This window comes from Oncorhynchus masou, chromosome 13 (genome assembly GCF_036934945.1).
Source record: "Oncorhynchus masou masou isolate Uvic2021 chromosome 13, UVic_Omas_1.1, whole genome shotgun sequence".
Taxonomy (NCBI): domain Eukaryota; kingdom Metazoa; phylum Chordata; class Actinopteri; order Salmoniformes; family Salmonidae; genus Oncorhynchus; species Oncorhynchus masou.
Window position 1 is genome coordinate 71,055,361 of NC_088224.1, and position 25,486 is coordinate 71,080,846.

General features: G+C 40.5%; 3 protein-coding genes, 1 long non-coding RNA gene and 2 other non-coding genes across 8 annotated transcripts in view; 4 read left to right on the plus strand and 2 right to left on the minus strand.

Annotated features, from left to right (window-relative positions):
• LOC135552981 (CD166 antigen homolog A-like) overlaps positions 1-4,756 on the plus strand; it is a 71,163-nt gene extending 66,407 nt beyond the window's left edge. The window contains exons 12-16 of the mRNA XM_064984982.1: positions 578-710; positions 1,310-1,339; positions 2,866-2,977; positions 3,087-3,237; positions 3,346-4,756. Coding sequence (XP_064841054.1) covers positions 578-710; positions 1,310-1,339; positions 2,866-2,977; positions 3,087-3,201 — 390 coding nt within the window. The 3' untranslated portion in view covers positions 3,202-3,237; positions 3,346-4,756. The remainder of the gene's footprint in view (positions 1-577; positions 711-1,309; positions 1,340-2,865; positions 2,978-3,086; positions 3,238-3,345) is intronic.
• Positions 2,894-6,661, minus strand: LOC135552982 (uncharacterized). The gene is made up of 3 exons (XR_010457532.1): positions 6,619-6,661; positions 3,070-3,168; positions 2,894-2,957 (listed from the first exon to the last, which is right to left on the minus strand). It is a non-coding gene; the product is annotated as an uncharacterized LOC135552982 (long non-coding RNA).
• LOC135552980 (dual specificity tyrosine-phosphorylation-regulated kinase 1A-like) lies at positions 5,735-17,152 on the plus strand. Of its 3 annotated transcripts, none has more exons than XM_064984979.1 (12): positions 5,735-6,531; positions 8,308-8,377; positions 10,394-10,590; positions 10,785-10,877; positions 11,054-11,242; positions 11,382-11,529; positions 11,635-11,921; positions 12,110-12,256; positions 12,384-12,524; positions 12,649-12,952; positions 13,153-13,277; positions 13,600-17,152. In XM_064984979.1, the coding sequence occupies exons 2-12, from the start codon at positions 8,368-8,370 to the stop codon at positions 14,158-14,160; spliced, it is 2,202 nt and encodes a 733-aa protein (XP_064841051.1). In that variant the 5' UTR covers positions 5,735-6,531; positions 8,308-8,367; the 3' UTR covers positions 14,161-17,152. The 3 variants fall into 3 exon arrangements, with proteins under 3 accessions (XP_064841051.1, XP_064841053.1, XP_064841052.1); XM_064984980.1 differs by lacking the exon at positions 5,735-6,531 and adding an exon at positions 6,560-7,346; XM_064984981.1 differs by lacking the exon at positions 8,308-8,377.
• Positions 17,153-17,602: 450 nt separating this feature from the next.
• Positions 17,603-17,674, plus strand: trnap-cgg (transfer RNA proline (anticodon CGG)). The gene has a single exon. It is a non-coding gene; the product is annotated as a tRNA-Pro (tRNA).
• Positions 17,675-17,883: 209 nt separating this feature from the next.
• On the minus strand, positions 17,884-17,955 carry trnap-agg (transfer RNA proline (anticodon AGG)). Its single transcript has one exon. It is a non-coding gene; the product is annotated as a tRNA-Pro (tRNA).
• A 391-nt stretch (positions 17,956-18,346) lies between these two features.
• Positions 18,347-22,696, plus strand: LOC135552983 (52 kDa repressor of the inhibitor of the protein kinase-like). The gene is made up of 5 exons (XM_064984984.1): positions 18,347-18,617; positions 19,734-19,854; positions 20,020-20,127; positions 20,282-20,318; positions 20,414-22,696. Exons 1-5 carry the CDS (start codon positions 18,529-18,531, stop codon positions 22,315-22,317), a joined length of 2,259 nt encoding a protein of 752 aa, XP_064841056.1. The 5' UTR covers positions 18,347-18,528; the 3' UTR covers positions 22,318-22,696.
• The last annotated feature ends 2,790 nt before the right edge of the window (positions 22,697-25,486 follow it).

The window sequence follows — 25,486 nt, forward strand, 5'->3', positions numbered from 1 at the left end:
TCCACTCCAAAGCTGCACTGACCTCTTTCAATGAATACTCTATGGCTGAGTCACTCACACACAGTAATTTAGTCACAGCTCACATTTCTGCGCATCTGGGGACAAACACACCAGTGCATTCAACATTTAGAGAAAAAACCTGTTCATGGTAAATAGGATAAGACATCAAATGTAAGTTTAGTGCTGGCTCTTTTCATAGCAGACGCACCATATCGTATTCTTAGAAGATGTGAAATGGGTGTTGCCTGTTTGTCTGGGGGTTTCTCTAGTCCTCTGACTCTATGCCCTGAAGATACTTCTTTTCACGAAAAGGTTGAGCCTCACGAAAATACAACACCACCTCCTAGTGGTAGTACATGAAATATACATATTTTATTTGATTCAAACAACATTCATTATGCCATGGAATAATATAAGATTCCATATATTCCTCGCAATAGAATTCTATGATATGCATCTTTGTGCTATTACTGAAGAGGAAGCAGCTATGTTCTGCATGGCATTTAAATCTCCATCAGATACACAAGATATACGATAAGCCATTGTACACTAACAGCTGCGTCTATTTAATTTTCAGGCTGATGAAAGTCCCTACGTCAATGGGAAGATCTCATACAAGCTGACCATTGTGCCTACAGTCAACCTGACCGTTGTCTGCACTGTGTCCAATGAGCTTGGCCAGGACACCAGGGCTATTAACGTGTCGACCTGTAAGTACAGTGTGGTGGTATGGCCTAAAATTCCCTGTCCTATCCCCTTCCTTCCTCTCTAAAGGGTAACTCACTAATCCTTGTGTGAATCTGGTCGATCACCCTCTCCCGATGCTAACAAACTCCCCCACTGCATGATGATTAGTAAAAAAGTATGGAAATGTTTTACGGAGGGAACCTTGCCATGGGGACCTAGTTCTTGTCTCTAGCCAACCTAAAACATGCTACTATGCATACTGGACATACTATGCATGCTCCTTGGCAATAATTTCCCTTTGGTTTCTGCAGTATTTGATTAGATAAATCAGTACAGACAGCCATATCTCATTCATCTTTGTGTTTTTGGAAAAGCATTTTCCCTTTTTCATTCTTCTCCCTCACTTTTGGTCTGTTTGTCGGGATGCTGGACTATCCTTTCCCCCCTCTGATGTCATGTTCTCAGTTTGCATGCGACCAGGAAATCTAAACAACCCACACCGTGTTACAGTCAATCTAGAGTCTAACATAGCCGATAACACACTGTCTGACCAATAACATTATACAGTATACTTAACTGATTTCTGGGTTGGACGTTAATATAACTTTATATCTGATTTCAGTATTTGAGGAGGTGAGAATGGATAAACAAGGTAAGTTGTGATGATCTTATTTAACATTTCCTGTAGCAAGAGGGAGGAGAGGAGGGATTCTGTAGAAAAATATATAAGCTTCCCAGAGAACGTGGAATCTGCTATTGTGTATTATACCCTCCAGAGCACAATCTCAGATTAACAGCATCCACAAATTGCCCCACTGCTGAAACGCTGTTGAACAACAAGATGTGGTGCTGGGGATGTAGGAAATATTTGTTAAGATAAACATACAAATTCTGAGGATCAGAAGGAGTGGAGCCACCAGCATCCTGACAATCTCTCAATGTTATCCATCCTTTCATTTGCCAATATTGTATTTATTACATGTTCACAAGGAGCAGTTCACATTTATCTAAATCATAATACAGAAGGTTACAAATTCTATAACAACCATTGAATTTTGCAGCATGAATGTGTATACAGTACCTTATTCATTCATATGTATTCATTGACATTTATACACTGGTTTGGGGAGTAACTGATTACATGTAATTAGTTACATGTAAACGGATAATTTTTTCTTCTTCTGTAATCAGTTACGTTACCAGAAAAAATATTGTAATCAGATTACAGATACTTTTTAAAAAGTAGATTATTGGATTATTTTTAAATGTAGAAAGGATGTTTTGTGAAAAAATACATTGACACCTTTCTATTTTCTTAATGAAATTCAATTCAGCATTGAAAAAAGGCACAAGTTTAACTCCATTGGCCTCCCACAGTGAAAAAGCTGAAATTCACTACTTTCGTTGATCTGCTTGCTCTGCTCTCATATTTATCCTCATGTTTTACCATTTTCTTTTGGGACTCAAGTTTGTTCCACCTGAGTGTTTTACTTGCCATTACTGTGATATGTTGTTGTTGTTTATCTACCTTAGTTGAATGCACTAACTGTAAGCTCTGGATAAGTGTGTCTACTAAATTACCAAAATATAAATGTTTTGCAAGTGTTCATTTTTACATTTACATTTTGGTAATTTATCACACACTCTTATCACACCATTGTCAGCAGACTTCTGATACCAATGCAGGATGAAAGGGGGACACAAAATTGTGAACCGCTATAAAATAAATGGTATAGAAAAGTATTTTTTGTAATTTCTTTTTGTAATACAGGTCTCGAAAGTATATTGTTACCAAATACATTGGATGTAGTAGTTCTGGCTGGTGAAATACAAAATACTCAAAAGTAATTGAAATACGTCCATCTCTGGTCAGAGATCACTATGATGACATACCAAATGCGTTTGATCGATCCTTTTTGTCTTCTTCTAATACCTCTTAAAAGGAAAGTAATCCAAAAGTAAGTAATCAGATTACATTACTGCGTTTGGGTAATCCAAAAGTTACATTACCGATTACAGTTTTGGACAGGTAACTAGTAACTGTATCAGATTATATTCCAAAAGTATCCTACCTAACCCTGTTTATACATACGCAAATTTACTTTTTACAGTCTCTTCATTTGCAGAATGTTCTCTCCTTGTTTCTGATGTTTCTCCTCTCTATCTGTGCCTTTACAGGCTCATCAGATGACAGTGACACAACAAAGTTGGTGGTGGGTGTTATTGTTGGTCTGCTCCTGGCCACTGTAGTTGTGGGTCTAGCATACTGGCTGTACATGAAGAAATCCAAGTAAGTTCATTAAATCAAAATGCCATTCATATATAGCATGTTATGGTGATGTATGTATTATTATTGGAGGGCTGTGATTTGTGTTAAACAACCTGATTTGTGTTAAAAGGCAAGGCAGCTGGAAGACTGGTGAGAAGGAGGATGGATCCACTGAGGAGAGCAAGAAACTGGAGGAGAAAATAGAGGAGAAGCTGGAGGAAAACAGCCAGAAAGTTGAGGTGTAAAGAAAAGGAATGTTTAAAGAATGAGAGAAAAAAAAGGTAAAGAACATGTCTTGAAAAACACATCTATTACTGTATAATAGAATATTTACTTCTTATGTTTTAGATTAAAAGATGCCGTTTAACATCATCACAATTTTTCTGCAGTGTGGAAGCGAAAACTAGAAGCTTTTGCTCACCTCTGTTAAAATTTGAAAAGGGGGCATTGAACTGGATGAAGACCATTTGGATTTGGACTTATCCACAAAACTTTATTTCCTCTGAATATTGAAAGAAAAAAACTGGCTAAATGAAAGGATATGTGTTGTACATAAGCCTAAATTGTCTGCTTTATGGATAAAATGTGTTACCTTTCCTTTGTAATAGTTTTTGTTTCATGTGTTGGTGAAGAAGGATTTGGTCAAATTGAGAAAAATGCCAATTAGAGTGTTTGGCTTGGATTTAATTAACGTTATTGCTATTAGAATAACTACTGGACCATATGCCTTTTCTGAAAGGATGTGTGCATTGGCCTATACCTCCCTGACCCCCAATGCATTATAGAGGATCTGAAGGTATTCGCCGCTGTTCCATCTCAGTTCCATATCATCAACACAACCAAACACCCATTAACACAACCGAACACAGTCAATACATTTTGTAGTTTTTTTTATGGAACATACACTGCCATTTTGTGTAGTCTCCATTGGAAAAATAAACTGTTGAATATTTTAATGAAAGGGCTAAGGGAAGGGTATAGGCTACATAACTAGCTTTGGTTGTAACATAATATGAGTTAAGCATTATACCAAGATGCATCACTTTGCATTGCATGAAGTAGAAGATCTGTTGTACAAATTATTTCATGGCATGTTACTTGGTTCCTGTTTGTTTTTTGTACATTTTTGCCATCAAAAGTATCAGGGGATTGAGTGATGCTGTTAGGCATGCAGTACACTCTGACCATCTGTTTGTGTATCAGTGGGTTGTGTTTAGTTTGGACATAACCACTACATTACAGAATATGTCTTATCTCAGTTGTGTTCATAGTGTTAAATTCTGTGCTTTTATGTCATGTTTTATGTGTAAAGAGACAAGTTGTCCAGTAGTTGCATACTTCACAATTTAGGTCAGGGTTATGAGTAGCATTTACTGAACCTGCAAATATATCAGACCTAGATGTAATTGTGGTTATTTTTAGCTATTTATATTGTTCAAGATTAGAAGGTTAGCATCTCTGTTAGTTCTATTCAATTATTCTCACAAATTTAACCACTTAGCTTTAAAGGTACTGAACAATTGATAGTAATTTCTTGCAGTTATTTGACAGTAATAATTATAATGTAAGCCTTCTGTGGATTTTGAGGCTTCTGTAGATTTCTATGAGATTTACCACATATCTCATACTGTCAGCTTGCTGTTTGTGTCCTGCGTTGTAGTTAATGTGAAACCAACAAATTGGAAATAAGACCAAAGAGGGTAAATATTGCCATGCAAGTATTGTAAATACTGGTTTTTGTTTTTGTACTTTTGTTTAAAATAAAGTGTAGCCTACATTTTGAAGAATCATGTTAAATAATGTTTTGTTGGCTCTGTCATTCTGCTCACAATACATCATAAAAAGTATTGCCATCAGATATCTTTGAGAGTAGGTACATAAACACCCCCAAATACCAGAGAATCAGTCTATTTTCATTCGTATCATCCATAAATCCATATTTTACAATTGGACCACAATTGGGCATTCCTCAACACTAATAGTAGGGCACTGGTAAGTCAATTCAGAATCACATAGGACCATGATAATCAGAAATCCAGAACTGCACATAGAAAGGATGTATGCTGCCATCCATTGGCCAAAGAACATAGCACAAGGATTTGCTTCATTATCATTCAGAGATCAAAAATGTTATTAATAAGATCCCACTTGGATATTTCAATCAGGTTGCTTTGAGTAGTTTGATCTGATTTATGAATATCTTGTCACATGTTAAATGTTACTAGTAAATTCATGTCAAGAGTCAAGTTTAGCTAAACTGAGTTCATAGAACCTTAGAGGGCCTTTAAGCTGATAGCCATACAGTATAGACTAAAGATAAATCAAATGTGGATGCCCTTTATACAGCTCGTCTGCTCTCCTGATCAGGAATGTACATTACAGATGGGTTCTTCTATGCAACAATATCACACAGCTTGTTTATATTCAGGAATCATGATGTCAATCTGACTGTAAAAAAGGCTAGGTCTGTATGTCTTCATTTCATTTTCTGAAAATGTGTTATTGCAGTCATACAGTTTTATTACTGCCTCAAACATGGATGCAATAAAGTTTGGCAAATTCCTGCAACACAACTAACTATTCATGCATTTTTTTCGAATTTAGAAATCCTATTTAGATAATTTTATTCTACTTTAGAATGTTATATTTCAATTGAGACAATTTATTCATTAGAATTACTGATTGATTGACAAATTATGACAGCATACAATTTTGAATCTATGGTTGAATTATCCTCGTCATTGGTTCATCCGGGGATTTGATAGATTGATTGACAGTTGTCATAGTAACAACTCAGGCAATCGCCATTTTGTCAGAAGGTCTTTTCAAATGTTGTCCCTTCCCGCCGGAATAATGCAATCACTGGATATACTATTAACATTTGTGTTGAAAACGATGCGTCGAATGTATCGGATTAGGACAAGTAAAAGGCAAATGATTTAGCATAGTTAATATATCTAGTGGGAGCCGCACTTATAGTTGGCAGCGTCTCTGGTCTACCGGGCCGGTTCACTGCGCAGGTTTGGGACGCGCGCCATTTTGTGAAAATTGACATAAAACATTTTGTCCAAAAATAAGCGTGTATCTTAGGGCATGATATTGGTTTCATATTTTTGGGTCTTCATTATTTTTCGTTATGGTTTCCTACGTCCATGTTTCCGGTGGTGAGCTTCAAAGAAAACAGAACAATTTGAATGTAGCTACCTTTTGCAGTTGAATTCATAGCTACAGAATATTGTTAGCTAACCTTCGCTAGTTAATAGTAGCCACGTTCGTTTAGTCAACTAGATAGCTAGCTGGCGCTAGTCGTCAGCTGGTGTTCGTCGAAGTTGGGTGGATAACTAATTGTGTTGGTTGGGGACGCATTTGATCGTCAAGAAGTTTTACTTGGATGGCCATTTTTTTTTAACTTGGTTTGCTAGTGGAGAAGACTTTTCACCTTCGCGTTTCGTGAATTAGGTTGACTGTGACTGACTTAACTTAGCCGACGACAGTGGGGGCGGAGAAGCTCAAGCTGGATAAGTTGCCCTATCATACAGGTTAATTGACTTTAAATGAAGATCGTGCCATCAGAGGTGAGCCCGTGTATGAAGCTGACTGTGTGTTGTGTAAAAAAAGGTAGATAACGTTACATGGGGTGGTAATTAGCTAATGTAACTTACGGTCATCTAGCAAACGATCAGCAGCAACCATTGCATTGGCCGGATGTCGTAAGAATGTTGCTAACATTAGCCAGTACAGATTCGCTAGCTAACGTTAGCGCTCTGGATCTAGCTACACCTAACATGTTTTTTAACCTAGCTAGTTAGATAAAAACAATCTAACAGCATTTCCCTTTAGTTGTAACTAACGTTAGCTAATATTATCTATCGGTTAACGTTACGTCAGTGTTAACGTAAATTAATAGCTAGCTAACAGTAGCTAACGTTAAGTATTTATGGGCAAGCAACGCTGACGCGTTAACTACCGTAGCTATCTTACGTTAACCTGTTAGAAAGTTGGGGGCAAGATAACGTGGTAGCGAACGTTCGAGTATACGATCGTTAGCCAGTTAACGCTGGTTATGGGCCCTAATAGTTAACTAGCAAGCCAATAACAAACTCGCCAACTGGTCATCTAACGAAGCTGGCTAGTAAGCTAACGTTAGGCCCATACAGCTCGCTCGCAGAAGACGTCGTCACTGCAATCACTGGCGAGAAGAAACGGATTGCTTGCCTTAACGTACCAAAGCTAGAAGGGTAACGTTAGCTCATGAGTAAGCTAGCTATGTAGTATTTGTCATTGTAGACGAAGCCAGACTGCCACTGACATAACTGCTCTTGAGAAGGCTTAACTAAACTGATGATTTGCTTTCGAAATTCCAACCATGGCGAGATATACTCCATCACCTGTGAGTAGCTAGCTAACAGTTAACAATTCCTTATTTTGAATTGATGACAAGCCGTTTTGAGTGCAAGTATGTAACAAAACTGAATCGTTTTAATAAATAAAAAATGTTATAGGGTAGTCAGTTAGATATAAAGTTACATACAACACTTAAAATTCGAATTAAAACTATATCCATGTAGATAGGCCTGTGTTCATGCTTAAACTCAATAGTCAGGAAAGTAACTGTTCAGAAGACGTCCTGAAAACGGGATGTTTCGATCGTTTATGCTTCACAAGCAATTACCTTGGTTATCTTTAGTGGTACAGTTGGAAGCATTATCTTTACTTTATATGCACCGTTCTGAATAATTTAAATGGTCTACAGTTTGTGTTCAAAACACTTTTGCGTTGCAATGTGGGCTTGTACTGCATATCATATTTAGCAAGCATTCCCACACTAAAACTACTTAAGCTCAATGTCTATAAATGTCATATTTTATTAGCAAGTTGCTGTTGAGTCATTTGGTTCATCTTCATGACATTTGTATATAAAGTTAAATGAAACTCCAGAACTTTGCAAGTGACTAAAGACATTCTGAGAGGAGATCTCTAATGTTACCAGGTCACAACAATGGTGAAGCTGATTTGACCTGCTTGTTCGGATTGCACCTGTTTTTTTTGGTGTGAAACCATGTTTCTGAACTGTTCTTGCAGCCTCATACATCATAGCTTTATAAGGTTAATTATGTTAGGTATGTTGAGAATCATTGGTTCACTGAGATTAACCAGACTGACTGGGAAATGGTGATTGTTGGAGTGATTATAGTTTTCTAAAGTTACAAAATATGTGCATTTTACTATCCAGTAGTTTTTTGTTTTCCTCCCTCTTTTTTTTCTGTCAAGTTTTTGTGCTTTTGGAAAGTAGATCCCACCTAAAATGCACAGTCAATGAATGATACTTATCTCCTTTTTGTTCTTTATAGTGGGTTGTGGTTTGCTGCTGGACTCTCCTTCCAGGATGATATGAAATTTTACAGGAGACGATGCATCCAGGTTAGCTGCAATAACTGACATATTTTCTCTTTTGTGGGGAGGAGGCACCCCCCCCCCCCCCCCCCCACAGCCTAACCATATCTTGTCAATCAGAAATATACATGAAACATAATACTTAAATTATTAAATAAATTACCTGCTTACTTCAAAACAACTTTCAGTTGTCTGTCGGTGCAAAGCAAATTGCACATGATGAAGACATTTCCACCATAAATTATGTCAGTCACAGTAGATTTATATTATTTATTAGACTTTCCACATGTTCAAATTCAGACTTTAAATTCTTGATTACCACTGCCTTGTCGTGTTCCTCTCGACCATTACAGTGCATTCTCCCTGGAATTTTGGTTGCATTATTAAGTTTACAATTTGGAATTGGGATTACATGAAATGGAGTGAAGTTTAAAATAGAATCATGGTGCACCTCAAGATGTCAGCCAAGAAAGTGGAGAAGAAAGAAAGAAATGCCAGTCATCCTTAGACTAGTATTTTGCATTTAGTGAGCTTGGAAGTGTGCTTGAACAACTGGCAAGCATTGTAGAACAGTTACACAAAGGACAAGTGTGAACTGACCAGCCCCAGATATAATTATATGAAGGCATATATAATATTAAATGTACAATATTATACATATGTCACAATTTATAAAGTATGGTACTGTACTACTTATCGTGATTAAGTAGTAGGGTTAGAATAGGCTACCATATTGTTTTGTCCGATTCTGAGGTCACCCAACAATCAGTGATACAATAATAAAACATGTATTAGGTATTCTTAAGTATGACATGTCAGAAATTGCATATTACAATTGTATAATTCTAAACTGGATTTTCCTGCACTACCTACTGTACATTTTTATTTCAAATGTTTTCCTAATAATATCTATCTGTCTGGATATATTTGTTCCTCCACAGCTGGGTCAGCTCTGTCTCTAGTGCTCTCAGATGGAGTGCAGGTTTTGGGCTGTGCTGCTATTTTGCTGCCAGGCTCTAGTGTGCTGAAAGCGGCCTCTAAGTGTGCCAAAGTTCAATTTTATTTCTTGTTTATTTCTTGGTTTCTCATTGGAAAATGGGAGCTGCTCTGCCCTGGCAACAAAAGTAGGTTATTTGCATACTGCGTTGTGATTGGCCTGTGCGTTGATGGGCTTGCCAAATCACGCTGTATCTCTGTGGTGATAGGCTATGCTAATTAGGTGCTGTTGCTGGGATTCTGAATAGTGGTTACTGTGTAGCGCTGGTGAATTGTGTTGTCTGGTGAGAGATGCTGATAGATGAACAAGCAACGTAATAATTTTCTGATTCCTTTTCGCATAAAGAGACGGATGATTTACTTCCCAGGGTGTATTGGTATTTCATTTTTATTCCTGATTTAAAATTACATATTCTACAGCACCCCCCCACACAAAAAAGGCTAATAAAAAGATAAATGCCTATTTTCTTTACCATATGAGCATGTTTTTTTATGTGTGCGCGTGTTTTTTAAGCCTTTACACAATGTACAAGTACACAGATATTTTGTATTATTACTAGTGTAAGCCAATAACTTCCATTTGATACAAAGGGGCCCTCATGGATGCTAATACAACAAACATACCATATATAATTTGAATAATAGGACTATTTAACAGTAATACATGACACTATGTCTTCCTACTCATGTCAATGTATGAGGTAAATTACACTGACCGTAACATGTTCGTTAGAATTTATCACCCATGCCTAGTTAAATAATAGTTTGAATTTATCAACATCCCATTTTAGATAATCATTGAGATGCATACTGCATTGTAAGGGTTAAAGGTCAGTGTGCTAAAGTGTCTTCCAATTCTAGGCCTCTTGAAGTGCTATTTTAGATCAGTTTGTCAAGGCGGGAAACCTTCCATTGACAGATCAGTCTGAAATTTTTAATTGAGTTGTCACTACTTCAGGGGAAGTTTGTATAATGTGTATGTATATATATATATATATATATTTTACAATTTCAGTGTTAATTCATGTCAATGTTTATTTCTTTCAGGAGGAGAGACTTCAGCATGCAAACCTTCGTCCGTCCGGCTGGCGCCCTCTTTTTCTTTCCACGCTGCTGGTCTTCAGATGGCTGCTCCAATGCCCCATACGCACCAGCAGTACAGTGACCGCCACCAGCCGAGCACTGACCAAACTGCTGCGGTCCTACCGTACAGCGACCAAACGCAACAGCTCACTGCCAACCCGGTATACAAGCAACACAGAAACCTTTCAATTTGTTACAGATACAAGTGTTCAAAAATGTACAGAATCATAGACTTTTTAATGCACACACGTGCCCAATAGAAATCAGAACTTTAACTAGTCTTTCATTTCGATTGCTAAATGTAAGAATAATTTTTTGTGTTGATCATGATTTCTTTTGTGATTTGTTGTTACAGAGGCACATGCCCCAGTGCTTTCGTGACCCTACTTTGGCTCCCCTGCGGAAGCTCTCTATAGACCTTATCAAAACCTATAAACAGATCAATGAGGTGAGACTGGTTTCTGCTGTTCAATATACTGCAATTGTCACAACATTTCATATTTGAGTGTTTGAATTGCAGATATAGTAACAAACAATGCAAGTTAATAATATTTGTAATATTCTCAGTTAGATCAAGAAGTACATATGCTCATGTCTGTATTTGGGTTATTTCCTGGACTTTAGGTGTATTATGCAAAAAAGAAGCGGCGGCACCAAACGGGTCAGGGTGAAGACTCCAGTCACAAGAAAGAGAGGAAGGTCTTCAATGATGGCTACGACGATGACAACTACGATTACATTGTCAAGAATGGGGAGAAGTGGATGGATCGCTATGAGATTGACTCCTTGATAGGCAAAGGGTCATTTGGACAGGTATACTTTTTTATAAATGATTATCAACATTATTCCCATGATCAACTTTGGAAATTGCTCTCATTTTGAGAACTTGGGCAGCTTGTGTGATTAAAACATAAGAAAATGTTGGTGTTTTTTCTCTTTTGGATTGCTGTAGGTTGTAAAAGCTTATGACCGTGTAGAGCAGGAGTGGGTTGCAATCAAGATCATCAAGAACAAGAAAGCTTTTCTCAATCAAGCCCAGATTGAAGTGCGCCTCCTAGAGCTCATGAACAAACATGACACCGAGATGAAATACTACATAGGTAATGCACTCTAGTGCTTGTCTGTTGTCCAAGCCATCATGTTTTACACTAATCTCGTATGTGTATCAGCCACACCTGACTGACACTATTTCTCCTGTCATGTAGTTCACCTGAAACGTCACTTCATGTTCCGGAACCACCTCTGCCTGGTGTTTGAGATGCTCTCATACAACCTGTACGACCTGCTGCGAAACACCAACTTCCGCGGTGTCTCTCTCAACCTGACCAGGAAGTTTGCTCAGCAGCTTTGCACTGCGCTGTTGTTCCTGGCCACGCCCGAGCTCAGCATCATCCACTGTGACCTGAAGCCAGAGAACATCCTGCTGTGCAACCCCAAGAGGAGTGCCATCAAGATAGTGGACTTTGGCAGCTCCTGCCAACTGGGACAGAGGGTATGCTAATCTATTACTTATTGTCTTGGTCCAAAAGAGTTTAACTTTGCTACTTGCACAAGTCTAATTTTTTGCGTATGTTCTGTATACCTCTGCCATATGTTCTGTTTTCAAGATTTTTGTAATGCTGATATCTGTAACGATATCGATTAAGAATGGGTTGTGATTTACTCTTTCTCCTTCCTCAGATATACCAGTACATTCAGAGTCGTTTTTACCGCTCCCCAGAGGTGCTGCTGGGCATGCCCTATGACCTGGCCATTGACATGTGGTCCCTTGGCTGCATCCTGGTGGAGATGCACACTGGAGAGCCCCTCTTCAGTGGAGCCAACGAGGTACAGTGTGCTTGACTGACTAGCTAGAGGTTGTTTTAAATATAGCTAACTTTGAGTGAATAAATTTGATACCGGCAATTAAACATTTAATCCATGGCAATATTTTGTTCTGTTCTATAATTCTCAGGTGGACCAGATGAATAAGATAGTTGAAGTTCTTGGTATCCCCCCCAATCACATTATGGACCTAGCCCCAAAAGCCAGGAAGTTCTTTGAGAAGCTATCGGATGGCACATGGAGCGTTAAGAAGACCAAAGATGGCAAAAGGGTGAGTGCTGTAGTTCCCTTCTCAATCTGATGTCCTAACATTGGCTTTTGGTAGTGTTGTGTATTCAGTTTCAAGTACCTGACAACCCCTTCCTGTCTCTCCCCCTCGTCTCTCCTCTGAGCAGTATAAGCCTCCAGCCTCTCGGAAGCTCCACTCCATCCTGGGTGTAGAGGCCGGTGGTCCAGGTGGCCGGCGGGCGGGGGAGTCTGGCCATGCTGTTGCTGACTATTTGAAGTTCAAGGACCTGATCCTTCGGATGTTGGACTATGACCCGAAGAGCCGCATCCAGCCCTACTACGCCCTGCAGCACAGCTTCTTCAAGAAGACTGCAGACGAGGGGACCAACACGAGCAGCAGCGTGTCGACCAGCCCAGCGCTGGAGCAGTCCCAGTCCTCTGGAACCACCTCCAGCACCTCTTCCAGCTCAGGTAACACTCCCTGGCTCACTCGACTCTCTTTCTCTCCTCTAAATATTGCGGTTGTGGACTCATGTCTCGGTTTTTCAGTGCACTGGTGGGAAACCAAACCGATGGTCGTGCTTAAAGTATTTTCAACCTTTTCTATGTTCAGTCATTTTTGCATTGTCTTTGAGTGTGATGGGCTGGGGTTGTGCCCACTTCTCTTGCAGGAGGGTCGTCTGGGACAAGTACCAGTGGTAGAGCGAGGTCAGACCCCACCCATCACCACCTACACAGTGGAGGGCACTTTGGGGCAGTGATGCCAGCCATCGACGGTGACACCCTCTGTCCACAGGTGACATGTCTTTGTCATTCATTTGAATAAGCTAATTAATCAATAGACAACCTGTTGTAAGTCCTAATGTAGTCAATATTATTAACGTGTGATTAAATGCACTGGGAATTTAATTGTATTTTTTCCCAATGAGCATTTCATATTTTAGTCATTTTAGCAGATGCTCTTAACTAGTGCAACTTAGTTAATGCATTCATCTTAAGATAGCTAGGTGGGACAACCACATCAGTCATAGTAAGTACATTTTTCCTCAAAGTAGCGATCAGCAAAGTCGGAGCTTGTACGAGAGACATTAATTGATTTCTCTGTGGTCCACTGACAGGCAAGAAAGCCTTACCCTCCCCCATTGGTGTGGGGAGGTGGGGTCGGACCGGAGCCGGTGGCCGGAGAGACCCACCCAGTCCAGGAGACCACCTTCCACGTCCCCCCTCAGCACCCCAAGGCCCTGCACCCCCATCATCACCACGGGCAGGTGATGGCCACACGGCCCCGCCCGCGGCACTACACCTCCCCCACACACAGCTCCTCCACACAAGACTCCATGGAGGTGGTGCATGGCCATCTGTCCATGACCTCCCTGTCTTCCTCTGCCTCCTCTTCCTCCACATCTTCCTCTTCCACTGGGAATCACGGTAACCAGGCCTACCAGCTCCGCCACCTGCCTTTTGGGCATCATGGCGGGCTGAGCATGGGGATGGGCGCCTTCTCGAACCCCAGGCAGGAGACGGGCATGGCTGCCCACCCAGTGTACCCCATGGGCACAAACACGGGGCCGTCTCACTACCTACCAGAGGGCCACCTGGGCATGAGGCAGGGCATGGACCGGGAGGAGTCTCCCATGACTGGAGTGTGTGTGCAGCAGAGTTCCATGGCCAGCTCGTGACTGCACTGACATTTGGCTGCGTGTTCCCCCTGTGCGTCATTTTTAAGGTGGTGTTTTTTACAACAGGTGTGTCGATCAAAAGCTGCTCACGTCAGAAGGGAGATATCGCTGAACCGCTACTACAGAGAAGAACCTTTGTTAAAAGAATATGTGATATCTGTCATTTTTCTTTTTGCAATCATTAGGCACATGATAATGTTGCAGAATAAGCATAGTAAAATTGAGACATTCATCTGCCATTTCACAAAATTCATGTAACAAATAACCACCATCTGGTATTACGTGGCAAAATCTTCTGGTGAGCATTTGGGGATAAAGTTAGAAGCAGTTTTACAGGTAGCTGTCTAATGAAATGCTAACACATCCTCTTATTTCAAACTGGAATTTCTGACATTTTTCTTCCACAGGTTGATGATTGTTTTACCCTTTTTTAAAGTGAATTTTCACAGAAGAGCTGCTTTTAAAACCTTTAGCTTGACCAGGAGGAAGGTGTTTGCGGTGATATTTCGTGTTGTCTGTCGGTATTGTGTAACTCTGTGAGAGGGGAGCACATAGCAGTGGAGTTCCTCTAGTGTGCGCTGGCCCAGACAGTGGAGGGGATACCCTGCAGGTGAAAGCTGTCAGGCAGGAGTGCTGCCCACCTGGGGGCCTGATGAGCTGGCCCTGGCCTGGCACAGACGAGAGAGCAGATGGGCTCTGAAGAAGAAAAGGGTCCGGCCCAGCGTGAGGAAGACTGGTTCAGTCAGTGGCTGGTTCTCAGATAACCTTTTGGCCTTACGACTCATGGACTTGGAATGGGTCGGAGCTGGATATCATTTGAATTAAGATGGCTTTCCTCTATTTTTATCTGTAGACAGCCCTTAATTGTTTAAGGAGAATAAAAATTATAGAAAAGGGTCATTTAAGAATGAAGATTTGAGGCCTTTCTCTACAAAGATTTCTCATCTATGGGGCCCCACATTACAGGGTCTTGTACACACCAATCTCCTAAACCTTACTTCCTTCAAATCTTGTTCACAGATTAAGGATTTTGTGGTTAAAAAAAAAATTAACATCCAGTTTTTTTTTCTCCCTTTTTTCCCCGTTTGCATGTAGTTCCTCATCTGAACACCTGCACAAATGTCTATCTTAAACATGGAAACTGAAGAGAGAAATTAGTTAAGTGACTGCCTTTCTTTCTCCTCAAATTATGCTGTGAATTTTACAAGAATTTATTTTCCCTTTGGATATATTTTTTTTTTATACCAAAGCAGTTTTATAGCATATTAGGTGTCTGTAACCAATAATGTAGCAGTTCACCAATTTTGACTCAGTTTATCAAGATCTTATTTTAACGTCAGTACAAAACCGCTGCAATATATTGCTTTAGCAAAACTGGAAACCGTTCAATTCAACAACTGTTAACTACCGTATATTCTAAGCAGATTTGGTTGCAATGTTTTTCCAAACCTGTTTCCATATTAATTGGTAGATTATTTTTGGGGGTCTCTTTTAACCTTGGTATGTTTTGAGACATTGGTAGTTACTCTGCAGGCTCCAGAGTAGCAGAATTAAAAGCTGATGGTTCAATGTAGACCACTGTATTCTGTTTCTGCATTTCTCCCACTTATACTATTTTTAAAGGGTTTTGCTGCCTTTCATACATAATTTGGCAACATGCTAGCTACTGCCATAAAACTCAAGACTATTGTAGTCTCATTACCCTGGCAGTGTAGACAATTGCAGTAAATCTGATTTTCTAAGTGATTTGGAAGTACGCCTCCTTGTGAGCTTGGTCCAATTCAAATTGGAAGGGTACCAGTCAGCCCTCTTGCTAATGTCCTGAGCATGTGTGCTCAATTTTGGCAGACATGCATGTCCCTAGAACTCTACCGTTAGTAAAGGCATTTTTCGTTCATTTTATTTTATATCAGGGATTTTGAAGTGCTTTTTTTTCATGCTTTTCTTTTCTTTTTTTTCTCTCTGGAAAGTAACTAGACCAAAGTCCTGCTCATAACAGCCTTCTTAGTTACACGCAGACCGCAGGACACTTCTATTGTCATCATAGTTCAGTGGGGAGACCATCACAAGGAAAAATCATGTTTGGTATAACCACAAGCTCAAATGTAAAGCTACCTGTAATGATATTTAAATTTTATCTGAATGTTTTAGGTTATAATCACAATCATTTTTCATACCCCTCCATGATTTTTGAGACTCAGAAACTGCCAGTGGTTTTGCTGACACTCATACTGGTACTAAACATTCCAAAATAAAGATTTAAAAAACCTCTTAAGTGTGAGCCTGTTTCAGATCATGCTGATTGACCTCTGATCTAGAGCAGTTGTCATGAAATGCAGCCCCTTTTTAATAGTGGAAATAGAATTTATGTATATATTTATATTTTTTTAATAAAGGAAGTATAGAACTCACTACCTTGCTCCTGCTGGTATGTTGATTATGTTTGTCAATTTGGTGACCGTTCAGTGGGCAAGATCTGTTTTCTTAGTCAGTGGTGTAACGTGGCCTCTGGGCAGAGGTACTTGACTACATCAGGACAACACTATGAGGTAGGGTTTGAATCAAACAGGGAAAGCTAGATCTTCAAACCTTAATTTTCACAGGGTATATTGTAAGTGCATGTACATCCACAAACTTTACTTTTTGGTTGTATGAAAAGCACATGTGGGGGGAAAAGTGGTTCCATTTTCAATAAAGCTGTTGTGTTTGTGGGTTTCACACATATGTTTGAGTACTTGTTGACATATCCTCACCCTAAAGAAGCCCAAGTCCTCTGATTTTAATTTGAATATATTTTCCTTCAATTTTTGATTTCACATTTTATAACATTTTTTGTACATGCACTATAAAACTGAACAGCATGGAGAAAAGGATAAGTCCATGTATCCACAGATTGTAAGATCTAGTCAAGACTTTGCTGTGTATATGACAATGCCCTTTGTATTATATTAAGACCGTCTTATGTATGATATATAAAAAGAAGTTAATTGAACTGTTGTGAGCCTCTGTTCCTCTACACTTCTTTACACACACCAGTGTGTATTTCTTCCAGGAATACACTGTCTTGTACCAATGCTATTACCACCACAAATACCAAATAAATGACCTCGATGGTGGCCAATTTTGTGCTCAATAACTGTTTAACCTCATAACTCCTTTGTGTAGACTATTATTATAATTCAAACTCATTGATTAACTCGGTTTAGCACAAATCAAGACTGTATAGTACTAGTGTTGGGGAAAAAGCCTGAATGATTCTTGAATAATACACAACAGCAAGCTATATGTAGTGGGTGTAGATGAGCTTTAGATGAGTAGTATTATAGAGTATGTTGTTTGAAAATACCTTATGAACGTGATTTGTCGCTAATCTTGCCAAATGATGAGAGAAATCAACTGTAATTTACTTGATAAGAATGTTGATCGGCTTTTTCTATGACGTGGCTCGTTGGTCTAGGGGTATGATTCTCGCTTCGGGTGCGAGAGGTCCCGGGTTCAAATCCCGGACGAGCCCACCTTTTTAAATTTGGAGAGCAACGGTAGATGGAATGTTGTACCATAGCAACAACGTCGTAAAAATAGTTAATTTGGTGAAATTACAGAGATTTAGCAATAGCCTTTTCACTCCGCGAGTATAATTTTCCAACTCGTGCAAATGTATAGAGAAGTCGCCATGATTCCATCCACAACGTTGACCCTTATTTAATTGCAGACATTAAAAATGGGCTCGTCCGGGATTTGAACCCGGGACCTCTCGCACCCTAAGCGAGAATCATACCCCTAGACCAACGAGCCAGATTAAACATTATCGTCACATGTTTTTAATTTATTCACGCTTTTATCGAAGCACGTCTGTATTGTCTTTTTTTATGAGCCTGACCTGTAGCAGTTTAAAATGTACTATATTTCGCATTGTATGTCCAATTGCCATGACAAACCATGTATATTTTTGCCATTTGGGGCACCTCTATTTCGAGTGTAACCAAATCATTAGCGTAATAAGACAGAGCGGCCATCTGCAAGCCTCTGTTCACGGGTTTTAGGCTGATCCTAGGTAAGTTTTGCATTTTAACCCTTACAATGTAAATGTAGAATTCTTGTCCGTTAGAACTGATTTTGGATCTGTGCTTAGAGAGAACGCCAATGAGCACGTGACGTGACATATTTTTTTTTTTTGTGGAATGGAAGCAGTTCGGTTTCCTTTTTCTCCTCTGATGAATCCTCCAGGCCACGCTTAGCACTGTTGCGCGTTTTGTTAGGTTAATTTAAAAGTAACAGGTAGCTAGCTTGTGTAATTGACATTTTTTAAACCTAAAACATATTTCTAAATACTAAATTGATTTGAAATTGAGTACACGTTTATTCACAATGCCCAATTTTTGCGCGGCTCCAAATTGCACCAGAAAGAGCACTCAATCCGATTTGGCTTTTTTCAGGTTTCCAAGAGATCCAGAAAGGTATTACAAAGTTTGATCATCACAATATGAACCCCTACTTTTCTCGGGGAGTAATTAATTATTCTATAGCTGGCTAAATATAGCTATGTTGTGTTCAGTAGCACGCTAGTCATCAAAGCTAACTTTAGTATATGGAAAATGGCTAGCTAGTTAGCCTGCACACTTGCAGCGGGGTATGTGGTGTGTGTGGAGCTGTAAAGATAAGTTAGCCCCCATTTCATTCATGGTGTCGATACATCGTACCTCTAGTGAAACGATTGGGAAATATATACCCCAGGTACCATTTAATTAATGGTTCTCAAACTCTGGTCTTGGAGAGTGAATGGGCATGCTGGTTTTTGTTCCACCCCAGCACTAAAACAGAAAAATGATCAATTCAATGCAGGTGTAGAAGCACGGTGGCTAGGAAAAACTCCCAAGAAAGGCCAGAACCTAGGAAGAAACTTAGAGCGGAACCAGGCTATGAGGGGTGGCCAGTCCTCTTTTGGCTGTGCCAGGTGGAGATTATAACAGAACATGGCCAAGATGTTCAAATGTTCATAGATGACTAGCAGGGTCAAATAATAATAATCACAGTGGTTGTTGAGGGTGCAACAGGTCAGCACCTCAGGAGTAAATGTCAGTTGGCTTTTCATAGCCGATCATTCAGAGTATCTCTACCGCTCCTGCTGTCTCTAAAGAGTTGAAAACAGCAGGTCTGGGACAGGTAGCATGTCTGGTGAACAGGTCAGGGTTCCATAGCCGCAGGCAGAACAGTTGAAACTGGAGGAGCAGCACGGCCAGGTGGACTGGGGACAGCAAGGAGTCATCAGGCCAGGTAGTCCTGAGGCATAGTCCTAGGGCTCAGGTCCTCAGAGAGAGAGAATTAGAGAGAGCATACTTAAATTCACACAGGACACCAGATAAGACGAGAAATACTCCAGATATAACAGACTGACCCTAGCCCCCCGACACATAAACTACTGCAGCATAAATACTGGAGGCTGAGACAGGAGGGGTCGGGAGACACAATTAATTGTCATTTCAGTCATCTTGATTATTTAAAACTAATAGTTTTTAGGTAACTAGGCCTATCAACAAAAAGCCAACTAACCCCTCCTAATATGTGTTGTTCAGATGTAGGCTCTGGGTTGAGAACTGTCGCCGGGCCGATCTGGAGGCAAAAACATCAGACCAACTCAATAAACACTACAGACTGTGTGCCAAACACTTTGACCCGGCTATGGTTTGTAAAACAGTAAGTGTGTGTCAAATCACAAAGATCTTTGTTTGAAACATGCCTACCTCACTGAACAATCTCTCTTTGTAGAGATGATCATAATCTTACATTAGAGAGGTCTTGAGCTGTGGTTTGATATTCATGTTTTGAATAACTTGTTTTTTCTTCATTATTGTTTTTCAGAGCCCTTACAGAACAGTACTGAAGGATACTGCTATTCCAACCATATTTGATTTAACAAGCCACCTCAAAAATCCTCATAGCAGACATCGCAAGCGGATCAAAGAATTGGTATATCTTTTCTTTTTTGCAAGAACTTTATATACTAGTGTTGCTTCAAAAAGGAATATTTTGCTGGCTTCATTTCTGTAGGTCTATTTTCAATGTAATAGTAAATTGTCTAATAATAAACATTGTCTTATGTTTTAAATAATTGTTTTAACAGACTGAAGAAGACATAAGGAGAATTAAAGAGAGAAGATGTAAGTTGCATTGTTTTTGTTTAAAAGCATTGTTGTATCCATACACCTGTTGAACATTAACTTATATCAAATTTAAAAAATGTGTTTACTTGCAGTGGCATCCTCCATTGAACAGCTCCACACAAAGAAAGACATTGAGGCAACCGAGGGTCAAGATGCCTCTGAGGAGGAAATCAAGCTGTCCGCAGAGGAGAAGGACTTCCGAGATTACCTGAGGTCTCTGTTTGAGATCGTTGTCATGCTAGGAAAGCAGAACATCCCATTGGAGACCAATGTCCCAGAAGGAGTAGCGAGAGATCCCAGTAATTTCCAGGCCTTACTGGAGTACCGCATTAATGCTGGAGATGAGGCTCTGAGGAGGCGGTTTGAGGCCACAGCAGTGAATGTGGAGTACCTCTCCGCATCCCAGCAGAGCCAGCTCCTTGAAGTCTGCGAGGGCACTGTCAGAGAGGAGGTCCTCATGGAGGTGAGAGAGAGTCGCTTCTTCTCACTGGTCACAGGGGACCTGGTGGAGTTCGCTGGGGAGAGACACCTGCCTCTCTTTCTGCGGTTTGTAGACCAGTCCAATGCTCTCAGGGAGGAGTTCTTGGACTTTCTGCCATTCGAGGGGGACGAGGCCTCACTGGTAGAGAAGCTGGAGACCCAGGTGACAGACGGGTGGGGGCTGAGAATGGAGGACTGCCGCGGCCAGGCCCATGTAGCCACCGGCACCTTCGCCACTAAGATGAAAGCTGTGGCCGTCGGACTGATGGTAAAGTACCCCATGGCAATGCACACTCCTTGTTCCACCTGCGCACTGAATATCCACCTGGCCAACAGCCTTCCCTTCCCCAGCGTGCAAGTTGTCATGGCAACCCTGAGAAAGATTGATGTCTTCTTTAAGCAGTCTCGCTCTTTGCAGGCTGAGCTGGAGAAGGCCATCTCTGTTTACCACCAAGAAAATGATGAGAAGGCAGCCGAGCTGAAGGAGGCCTGCAGCTCTAACTGGACAGAACAGCACAACGTGTTTGAACTGACTGTGGACCTGCTTGAGTCCCTCCTGCTGTGCATGGACTGCATTCGGGACAATGAGAATGCCAAGTTCCCTGATGCTATAACTGGGGACGCCTACTCAATCGCAGAGACCCTGGCTGACTTTGAGTTCATTGTCACCTTGGTCATCCTGAAAAACGCTCTTTCTTTCACACGAGCCTTTGGCAAAAACCTGCAAGGGGAAGCCCTTGATGTGTTTTTCGCTGCCAACAGTCTAACAGCCGTCCTGCACTCTCTGAATGAAGTCTTCGACAACATTGAAGTCTACCATGAGTTTTGGTTTGAGGAAGCTGTGAATCTGGCGGGTACCATGGAGATCCCAGTGAAGGTGCCTCGTCTGTTCCTCCGGAAGCACCGTTCGGCCGACGCAGGTGAGATCCCTCCAGAGACTTACTTCAAGGAGTACGTGACAGTCCCTGTGATCCGTGGCGTCATCGATGAGGTGGACGACATCTTCTCCCAGAGCAACCTCAAAGCCCTCAAGTGCCTGTCCCTGGTCCCTGCCATCATGGGCCAGATGAAGTTCAACACCTCAGAGGAGAACCATGCAGATGTGTACTGCAAGGACCTCCCCAACCCAGACACGCTGCCCGCTGAGCTGCATTGCTGGAAGATCAAATGGAAGCACCGGAGCAAGGAGGTCCGCCTGCCCTCCACCATCCACGAGACACTTCAGCTGTCGGACGTCAAGTTCTTCCCCAACGTCAACTGCTTCCTGAAGGTCCTGACCACCTTGCCTGTCCTGATGCCGGAGGACAGCAACAGCTCTGAGACATCCAGGAAACGCCTGCAGACTTATCTCAGTGACACACCTATCAAACACAGGTGCAAGGGTCTGGCTGTGCTTCACATAAACTCTCACGTTAAGCATGACCTGGATGTCATGGTTGACAAATACTGCAGACTGCACCCTGAGGATGAGCCTGAACATGGGGTTGAGGCTGAGATCAGCACTGTGGTGATATAGGATATTAAGTTTGTTCAGTATAAGGGGACAAAATCAAATTAAAATTACATTCAAATAACGTCTCCCTGCTTTATTATAGCTTAAGTGTTTGATAGGTTAATGTGAATTGTAACTGTAAAGTCTGAGTAAAATATGACCTTGAGACGGGTTATTTTGGGCATAATTGTGCAGGGTAGCCTAGTGGTTAGAGCATTGGACTAGCAACCAAAAGGTTGCAAGTTCGAATCCCTGAGCTGACGTGGTACAAATCTGTCATTCTGCCCCTGAACAGGCAGTTAACCCACTGTTCCTAGGCCGTCATTGAAAATAAGAATTTGTTCTTAACTGACTTACCTAGTTAAATAAAGGTTAAAAAATAAAATAATAATATTGACATTAAAAAAAAATCTAAAAATGTATATTTATTTCGAATTAAATGCCACTTGGTGTCTTGAATAATAATGCTCTTTATTTTATTGGTATTCATCATATACATTTGTTGTTTTAGGCGTAAAGCCTATTACCTATAGGCTACCACTATAACTTCGGAGGGTAAATATGTATTTGTCATCATTATTTGCAAGTCTGTCTTATGACAACTTTACAAAAAGGTTATACCATTTCCCTCCTTTATGATACAAGCACAAGTCGACCAGTTACTGTGACCTGCCCATGACCTCGCGTAGAGTCGGGAAAATGATCCCAAGATACTGTAATGATATAATGTTGCAATTTTACGGTAGTCTACGTTATTGCTAGGATGTCAAGAGTGTTGTCTTGAAATTATTTGAGAAAATCCACAAGAGGGCAGTCCAATCTCAAAAGTGTCAAAGTACATATCGTCATCCCGAAAGAGCCATAGTCCTCGTAATGGCGTCTTTTTGTAGGCACTAATTCCGCAATGGTTCATTGGACAAAGCCTAGGGGGAAATAATGCAGTTTTTTAAAATTTAAACACCGAAAATAAGATAGCGGTAAATTCATGAAGGTAGTGTTAACGGACTGATATTATCACACAGAACATAAGCTCTCATAAACCGTGTGTTAAACTCGAACCTAATTTTTGGCATTTATCCCAAAACACTGTTTTTCGCATTACTTTTCCCCATAAGAGTGGTTGAATGAACTAGCGGCAACTCATTTCCGTTTTTTAGCACTAAAACTGGCGAGGTGGTAAATTGATACACATTATTACAGCTCAAAATTACCTGTTGGAAACAATTCTGATAATAACAAGAATTTGTAATATGTCTTGGTAACAACCGTAATATGGTGTTTTAGTATGTCATCACTTAATTGGGCGAGAGTTATGCATATGTAGCTAGTTGACAGCTTTTTCTGTTTGGTATGTCTGACATCACACGGCGCCAAGAACTACGCGGGCACAACTGTGAGCTCCAAATACGTTCACTTTTAAAATGGGATGCAAGCAGGTCAAGCAAGACAGTTCATTCTAGCGATTCAGTGAACCGTTCATTTTCCACCGGTTTTATTTTCTGTCTACAGAGGAAATTAAATGAATAGGATATTTACCTAAATGTTTTCCTGGTGGAGGAAATCCACAGTAAGGTAGGAAGCAACATTGTTATTTGGATATATTAAAAAAGATTGCAGACAAATGAATGATTATCAATGCTAAAATGTACACTCCAGGATTTATTCTGGTAATAACAAAATTATGAACTTAATTGTGGAATATATTTTTATATCCCTATTTGAGCAGAAATAATAAGTAAAGAGGCACAAACAAGACTTGTTCTATGATATTGAAATGAACCACACTTTTTTAAAGATTCAACGCTGACTTCTGGAATAACAACGAAGAGCTACCTCCACTGCATGTTCTGTCAGTTCCTCCACATCACCTTCCTCAAACTATGCACTGGAATCCAGTGGCTGTAAGCAAATCAATTATTCTCACCAGTTCTATGCAACTTTCTAACTAATCGTCATCCTGATAGGCTACTACTTGTAACATGGTAGGAAGCTTCAGGTAAAATATTTTATTATTGTTCATGTACATCAGGGATTAGCCGGCGGAACAATATATATAAAATATATACACTACAGTCAAAAGTTTGGACAACTACACCTACTTTTTCTTTATGTTTTACTATTTTCTACATTGTAGAACAATAGTGAAAACATCAAAACTATTAAATAACACATATGGAATCATGCAGTTACCAAAAAATGTAAAAACAAATAAAAATATACTTGAGATTTGAGATTCTTCAAAGGAGCCACCCTTCATGACAGCTTTGCACATGCTTGGCATTCTCTCAACCAGCTTCACCTGGAATGCTTTTCCAACAGTCTTGAAGGAGTTCCCACATATGCTGAACACTTGTTAGCTGCTTTTCCTTCACTCTCCTGTCCAACTCATCCCAAACCATTTCAATTGGGTTTAGGTTGGGTGATTGTGGAGGCCAGGTCATCTGATGCAGCACTCCATCACTCTCATTCTTGGTCAAATAGCCCTTACAGAGCCTGGAAGTGTGTTGGGTCATTGTCCTGTTGAAACACAAACGATAATCCCACTAAGCGCCAAGCAGATGGGATGGCGTATCGCTGCAGAATGCTGTGGTAGACATGCTGGTTAAGTGTGCCTTGAATTCTAAATTATTCACAGACAGTGTCACCAGCAAAGCACCATCACGCCTCCTCCTCCATGCTTCATGGTGGGAAACACACATGCGGAGATCATCCGTTCACCTACTCTGCATCTCACAAAGACATGGCAGTTGGAACCAAACATCTCAAAAGGACAGATTTCCACTTGTCTAATGTCCATTGCTCATGTTTCTTGGCCTAAGCAAGTATCTTATTATTGGTGTCCTTTAGTAGTGGTTTCTTTGCAGCAATTCAACCATGAAAACCTGATTCACGCAGTCTCTGAACAGTTGATGTTGAGATGTGTCTGTTACTTGAACTTTGTGAAGCATTTATTTGGGCTGCAATTTCTGAGGCTAGTAACTCTAATGAACTTATCCTCTGCAGCAGAGGTAACTCTGGGTCTTCCTTTCCTATGGCGGTCATCATGAGAGCCAGTTTCATCATGGTGTTTGAAGGTTTTTGCGACTGCACTTTTCCGCATTGACTGGCCTTCATGTCTTAAAGTAATGATGGACTGTCGTTTCTCTTGGCTTATTTGAGCTGTTCTTGCCATAATATGGACTTCGTCTTTTAC